Source organism: Sapajus apella, unplaced genomic scaffold, assembly GCF_009761245.1.
Source record: "Sapajus apella isolate SASKATOON/1434 unplaced genomic scaffold, GSC_monkey_1.0 scaffold22, whole genome shotgun sequence".
NCBI lineage: Eukaryota > Metazoa > Chordata > Mammalia > Primates > Cebidae > Sapajus > Sapajus apella.
In genome coordinates this window covers 3,584,484-3,592,285 of record NW_022436962.1, presented here as the reverse complement: position 1 = coordinate 3,592,285, position 7,802 = coordinate 3,584,484, and the positions used below count along the sequence as shown (strand labels likewise).

At 45.1% G+C, this 7,802-nt stretch overlaps 1 protein-coding gene across 2 annotated transcripts in view; it reads right to left on the bottom strand.

The window, feature by feature from the left end:
• The window catches only part of NR5A2 (nuclear receptor subfamily 5 group A member 2), a 154,816-nt gene extending 151,306 nt beyond the window's left edge, over window positions 1–3,510 (bottom strand). For both annotated transcript variants that reach the window (XM_032288650.1, XM_032288651.1), the window contains exon 1: window positions 3,184–3,510. In XM_032288650.1, coding sequence (XP_032144541.1) covers window positions 3,184–3,247 — 64 coding nt within the window. In that variant the 5' untranslated portion in view covers window positions 3,248–3,510. The remainder of the gene's footprint in view (window positions 1–3,183) is intronic.
• Window positions 3,511–7,802: the final 4,292 nt, after the last annotated feature.

The window sequence follows — 7,802 nt, the reverse complement described above, 5'->3', positions numbered from 1 at the left end:
GAGTAGCTGGGATTACAGGCACGTGCCACCATGCCCAGCTGATTTTTTGTATTTTTAGTATAGACAGGGTTTCACCATGTTGACCAGGATGGTCTCGATCTCTTGACCTCGTGATCCACCTGCCTCGGCCTCCCAAAGTGCTGGGATTACAGGCGTGAGCCACCATGCCCGGCCCAGATATGGCTCTTTTCTTGATATAGGTAAGTATAAAAAGCCTCTTAAGTGAGTACTGCATGTTATTCAATAGAATCATCCCAGGTGGGAGAAAAGAAAACAGAGACCAGAAACCAAGTCTGGCCAGTGTCCCAGAGCTAGTTACCTTTAAGGGGATAGTCTGGTTATCACTTGAGTGTGCTGCTTTTACATTACAGTGAATGATCATCTTGCAGGTAGGCAGAAGGAACAACTTTATCTTAATTCTGCTTTTCTATACAAGCACAGACATCTATAAAAAACTTTCATCTGGCCAGGTGTGGTAGCTCACGCCTGTCTGTAATCCCAGCACTTTGGGAGGCCGATGCAGGTGGATTACGAGGTCAGGAGATCCAGACCATCCTGGTCAACATGGTTATACCCCGCGTCTACTAGATATACAAAAATCAGCGCGTGGTGGCGTGCCTGTGGACCCAGCTACTTGGGAGGCTGAGGCAGGAGAATCGCTTTAACCTGGGAGGTGGAGGTTGCAGTGAGCAGAGATTGCCACTCCACTCCAGCCTGGTGACAGAAAGAGACTCTATCTCAAAAAAACAAAAAAAGCACACACAAAACAACAACAACAACAAAACACATGGAGACAGCTTTTTAAACAAAAGGAGGCCCATTTCCTGGTACAACACAAGTGAATTAAATGTAGAATTGTAAACCCTGACTGATGTCTACATCCACCGAGCTCAGTCTTGTGAACCACTCCCTAGACCCCAACCCAACTTGCAATTTGCCATCTGAAAGCTATCCCGAGACCCTCAGGCACTCTGTACAGCTGCAGCCGTGGGTTCTTCTCAGTAGGCCTGCCCTGGGCCATCAGAAAGACCCATTCAAAGGGCATCTCTTTCCCAGGAATCCGGGTCAGGCCCTTCAATCCAACAGTTCAGTCTGAGGGCTCCTCACCGCCCTCTCTTCCTCTCCCTCAGCCCTTCTGATGGCTCTGCCCAGCCATGCACCCTGGGAACGACCGTCAGCACCCTCGTGGAGGCTACGAGGTAGACAGAGGGTCTCTCGGTGCCAGCAGCCGCCTCCGGGTCACTAAGATGTTGTAGATGCGGACATGTCACAACCACCTGCGGGGCTGCAATACCAGGAGGCGAAGGGAGTGTGCTTGGGTCGGGAAGGGGCGGGTGGCTGCGAACAGGATCCTGAAAGAGGTCTCTTTTACCGGGAAATTGACTGGAATGTTGTTATCCCGGACTCCGGCGCCCGGAAACGCTTGCAGAGGTTTAGGATGTTGGGGTAGGCTCGCTGAGGCCGGGGAGAGCCTTCTTCGGCACTTTTCTTGATGTTTAGTCCCCAGCAGCCCCTCACGGGCGGGACCGACAGTCTTCGGGTTCCCGGCCCTCTGCGCTGGGACGGATCCCAGCGCTGCAGGTGCTCTGTGCACCCTCAGAGCGTACCCGCCTCGGGCCCGAGCGCGGTGAGTCGCGGGTGCGGTCGGTGGAAACGCAGTTTTCCCACGGAGGGAGGGAGAAGCGCCACAGCGTCTCCTCCCCCTACCTCACCCCATTCACCCGTGGGGTCTGGGGGAGACCGCGGGGGACCGGCGTGTGTGGTCTCCCGACGCAGCTCGACTCTATTTTGGCGGCGGCCGGCGGAGGGGCGGGGGGCGCAGCGGGAGCCCAAGACCGCCCGCGCGGGCGCGAACCCCGGAGCGCGCGTCCCCCGTGCGCGCGCAGTCCGCGTCTCCGGCCCGAGCGCGCTCCAGCTTTGCCCCCCACGCGGAGCCGGAGCCGCGCGGAGCTCCCGGGAGGGACGCCTCGCCCAGCCCGCGGCGGGTCTGCCGGACGGAGGAGAAGCGAGGCCGCTCTGTGCTTCTCTCTCGTCTTTCCTGTGCCTGTCTTTTCTGTTATCTGCAGAGCAGTTGATTCTGCGTTACAACCCGCGTGCCTTCCCCGTGTTTTCTTGTTCGTAAGTACAGAACGTTTTTGGTAAACATTTCCGCAAGTGATACACTTTAGGGTGTAGTTGGCCCATAAAAAAAGCAGTCACTGCGTTCTGTGGAGTCAGCTGACGAGGAAGGAAAAAAGACGAAAACTCAAGCCTTGATTTTCCTTCACGTTACAACGGAGCTGAGATTCAAAGCTCAAGACAGAACCCTCCAAATTCGGAGGGAAATTCCGCTCCGAAAGACTAGGAAAGTGCTACAAGAAAAGGCATAGGTCCTTCAAAAACTGGGGAAAGGAAGAAGGGCGGGATTGCCAACAGACAGATAATTACAGACCACTGGGAATCACATCCCTTTACTCCTTTACTTTTAGGATTAATTGAATGCAGTCTTGCTATAAAATTCACGAGTTCGTAACTCTATTTTATAAATGAAAAGTAGTTTTATTTACTTATTTCTGTTTGTAAAAACAAAATATGCTCATTATTGCGAAAACCAGTAGCTCTTAACTTCAAATCCTTTACTAATGATGGCCTAGTTTTTTGGGTTTTATTTATTTATTTATTTATTTATTTTTGTGGAGGGGGCATGACTTTCATTCACGAGGAAAATTAAATTGAAAATGTTTTACAGTATAAACAGAGAATGAGACACCCTACTTTTGTTTGGCTTGCAAAGTAACAAATACTTGAAGCCTATGTGTTAAACTTTGATCAATGATCATTCAATATGACTAACTTGTTTCAAATGGTTCAAATTTTAGCTTATTATTTCTGATTAAAAATCACAGAAAATATTAAGGTTGAAATTGATAAATTATAAATTATATTTTCTGGCTGTTTAGGCTAATAGAATGACACCAGTAAACACTAGATATAATGAATAATAATGTTAAAATATCCATTTGCTTTTTTTGAACTGCAAGAAAGATAAATGTGCAATATATATACATGGGCTTATTATGTGCTTTTAATAAACCTAATAGGAAAAGCTGTGACTGAAAATGCAAAATCCATCAGTGAGATTAAATATATGTATTAATGTAATAGCAGAATAAATAGATGATCAATAGAGCAACTCCTACTTACCAATAGGTGTAAGTCCATGCTTTAAAGACTCTCGTAAATCTCCAGTATCTGAATTAGAAGACATTCTTAGTAAAATTATAGGCAATTCTTTGGCTTAAGGCAGAAATCATTGAGCAAAAGAAAAAGTGCAGCTTGTCAAATTTCGTGGCCTTGGGAAGAACACATCAGACTACATTTACTCTTAGTGAAAGTCAAGAAAAAGCAAAAGAGAAAAAAAAAAAAGGGGAAAAAATCCAGAATTCATCAAGTTACAAGCAAGCCTTTCCCTGGACTCTGTACTTTTTCTAACATTAGTGACCTGCTGTAAACCATGTATCCAGTTTCATGATGGTTTCTAATCAGAAGAATGGAAACTTTTGATAGGCTTTGACTCATCACATGACTCTATGCAGGTTGATAAGAGGACCCTGTTATAAAGTGACAGCAAAAGAGATAAGAATTCTTGCCAGATAATGGCAAAGAAATGATTAACTCAGAAGTGGAGAGGTGCTATGCAGCACAGAGAGTGGAAAGTTGTAAAACTGAAGGGTCAGAAGATCAGACTCAGTGGATAAAACTCCAAACCAGCTAACCAACTTAGGCTAACTAAACTTTGGCTTGTGACATACCCCTTGATGTCATCACCTCTTTGCATAGAGGTGGACAGACATAGCTCTTCTGACCTCTGTAAATACATTTTAGATGATAACATTGACAGACATTAATTCTTTAAGTGATGACAAATGTGATCGACACTCTGAAACACTATAGGTAGCATTTCCAAGCTTATGGTCATTTATTTATTCATGTTGTGGTCAACCAACGTTTTTAACAGGCCTATTCATTAGATGAGGAGTTAACCTTAGGTTGTTCCTATATTGATCATTTGGCTAAAATGCAACCTATGTCTTTATTCCAAAAAAGTAAAACTTATGCTTTGAGATTAATGCTGGCAAAATGATGAATATGTAATACATCTTTCATAAAGTTATTATTCTTAGGCCGGGCATGGTGGTTCATGCCTGTAATCTCAGCACTTTGGGAAGCCGAGGCAGGCGAACCACCTGAGTTCGGGAGTTCAAGACCAGCCTGGCCAACATGGTGAAACCCCATCCCTACTAAAAATGCAAAAATTAGCCAGGCACGATGGCACTCGCCTGTAATCCCAGCTGCTCAGGAGGCTGAGGCAGGAGAATCACTTGAACATGGGAGGCAGAGGTTGCAGTGAGCTGAGATTGCGCCACTGCACTCTAGCCTGGGTGACAGAGCAAGACTCCATCTCCAAAAACAACAATAACAATAAAAAAACAAAACAAAACAAAAACTACTTTTTATTTATTTATTTTTTTATTTTAAGACAGGGTTTCACCATGTTTGTCAGGCTGGTGTTGAATTCCCGACTTCAGGTGATCCACCCGCCTTGGCCTCCAAAGTGCTTGGATTACAGGCGTAAGCCACCATGCCCTGCCAAAAACAATTTTTTTTTTTTTTTAAGACTGGGTCTCGCTCTGTTGCCCAGGCTGCCATGCAGTGGCATGATCTTGGCTCACTGCAGTCCCCGCCTCCCAGTTTCAAGCAATTCTACCGTCTCAGCCTCCCGAGCATCTGGGATTACAGGGGCACACCACCATGCCCAGTTAATTTGCATTTTTAGTAGAGACAGGGTTTCACCATGTTGGCCAGGCTGGTCTTGAACTCCAGATCTCAGGTTATCCACCTACCTCGGCCTCCAAAAGTGCTGGGATTACAGGCATGAGCCACTGCACCCAGCCAAAACCCCCAATTTTGATATTGACACTTTTTTTGAAAGTAAGTAAATGCAGGTTGTATGTGTACAGATAATTTAAACTCAATATGTAAACATTTGTTGTAACAAAATTTCATATATCATATGATAGATTTAGCACTCTTTGTCCGAAGATTCACATTACAGAGTTTACGGCTTATGTATTTACTTAGAGATGGGATCTCACTCTGTGAGGCTGGAATGCAGGGTGGCATGGTCATAGCTCACTGCAACCTCAGTCTCCTGGACTTAAGCAATCCTCCTACCTCGGCCTCCTGAGTAACTAGGACTACAGGTATGTACCACCACACCTGGCTAATTTTTTTTTTTTTCTGGGGTAGGGGGTACCTGACTAATTTTTAAAATTTTTACGTAGAGAACATGTGTTGCTATGTTGCCCAGTTTGGTATCCTGGGCTCAAGCAATTCTCCTGCCTCAGCCTCCCAAAGTGCTGTGATTAAAGGTGTGAGCTACCTATAAACCCAGGTCAGCCCTTTTTTTTTCTTTGTTTTTTATTCACATTACTGTTAGTTATTTCCCCTCTTGCCTCACTTCATGTCAGTTGAATGTTGGAATACAGCATCTGTTTGGTTTTTTTAAAATTATTATTATTATTTTTTTAAAGATGGGGTTTCACCATGATGGCCAGGCTGGTCTTGAACTCCTGACCTCAGGTGATCCACCCACCTCAGCCTCCCAAAGTGTTAGCATTACAGGCCTGAGCCACCACACCCAGCCGGAATACAGCATCTGAAAGTGCTCTCCACTACCTTTCAGCTGTGCTGCTGGCTCTGAACCTTACCTAAGGACAGCTTGCCTTTATCAGGTTTGGGTGGCTTGGGATCTGGGTGACCCCTGAAGTCAGAATCAGAAGTGGCCACAGCCGTGACTTGTGGTCTTCCGAGTATAAGAAATGTCCCCAGTTGGATATCCTTACAGCCTCACAAAAGTAAGATTTATTGAGTAGACCTGTTCATGAAAGGTGGGTAGTTTCAAAGTGGCACTGGTTCCCACCAAGTGAAATAACTGGTAATCGTGGCCGTCAGTGGGGCCAGATCAACATGCTGATAAACATGCTGTTTTTCGTACACAGAACCAATCCAACCTACTTTTCATCAATAATACCATGTTAGGTATTATTTTCTTAGAAAGATATTTTTCTTTTTCTTTCTTTCTTTTCTTTTTTTTTGAGACGGAGTTTCACTCTTGTTGCCCAGGCTGGAGTGCAATAGCGAAATCTAGGCTCACCACAACCTCTGATTCCCAGGTTCAAGCAATTCTCCTGCCTCAGCCTCCTGGGTAGCTGGGATTACAGGCATGTGCCACCACGCCCGTCTAATTTTGTATTTTTAGTAGAAACAGGGTTTCACCATGTTGGTCAGGCTGGTCTCTAACTCCCAACCTCAGGTAATCCGCCCGCCTTGGCCTCCCAAAGTACTGAGATTACAGGCGTGAAGGCGTGAAGGGCAAATTTTAAAATATTATTATTAAAATCAACGATTTCTTCTTTGATTTTAGATGGAAACCCAGAAGGGACCTTCTGTCTTTTCTTTCTCTCTTTCTTTCTGCCCTCCTTCCCTCCCTCCCTCCTTCCCTCCCATCCTTCCTTCCTTCCTTCCTTTTTTCTTTCCTTCTTTATGTTTTCTGTCTTCTTTCCTTCTTGACAGGGTCTCACTCTGTCACCCAGACTGGAATGTAGTGGCATGATCTTGGCTCACTGCAACCTCCGCCTCCTGGGTTCAAGTGATTCTTCTGCCTCAGCCTCCAAGTAGCTGGGATTACGGGCACCCACTACCATGCCCAGCTAATTTTTGTATTTTTAGTAAAGACTGAGTTTCACCATCTCGGCCAGGATGGTCTCAAATTCCTGACCTCAGGTGATCCACCCACCTCAGCACCCCAAAGTGCTGAGATTACAGGTGTGAGCCACCACACCCAGCTAATTTTTGTATTTTTTTGTAGAGATTGCGTATCACCATGTTGACTAGACTGGTCTTGAACTCCTGGGCTCAAGTGATCCTCCTGCCTTGACCTTCCAAGTATATGGAACATATCTTTCTATGGGCATATTTTATATCTATAACTGCTTTGAAATATGTAGGTCTTCTTTTACACGTGCCAAAGTGTTGGATACACATTTTTTAAGGCCTTTCATATTATTCAGTCTATAAAATTACATTGTCCATCAGAGCCTCTCAGTGCACTGGTGGTAGCTCTAACTGTTTTCCTAAGGAAAACACTCAGTTTTGGTTGCTGAATGTAGCCTGTATGAGCACAAATTATGAGATCATGGTAAGAATAAAGGCAGGGTAGCAGGGTGGTTAACAGCCTAAGATTTCAGGTCAGAAATCTCAGGGCTTCCATTTCTGCTTTGCTCCCTGCTCAGTGACAAAGTAATGCTTGGCTTTTTAAAGCCTTGAGTTCCTTATAAGTAAAATGACAAAAATGATGAAATCCAATAGTTTTTATGGTAAGATGTAAATGAGAAATCAAGCGCTCAGTATTATGTCAGAGAAAGAAAGTACTCAAAGTGTCATCAAAAGTGAATATGGAGGCCAGGTGCAGTGGCTCATGCCTGTAATCCTAGCACTTTGGGAGGCTGAAGTGGGTGGATCACTTGAGATCAGGAGTTCAAGACCAACCTCATCAACATGGTGAAACCAGGTCTCTACTAAAATTACAAAAACTTAACCAGACATGGTGCACGCCTGTAATCCCTGCTACTCAGGAGTGTGAAGTGGGAGAATCGCTTGAACCCAGGAGGTGGAGGTTGCAGTGAGCCAAGATCCTGCCACTGCACTCCAGCCTGGGTGACAGAGTGAGACTCAGTCTCAAAAAAAAAAAAAAAAAAAAA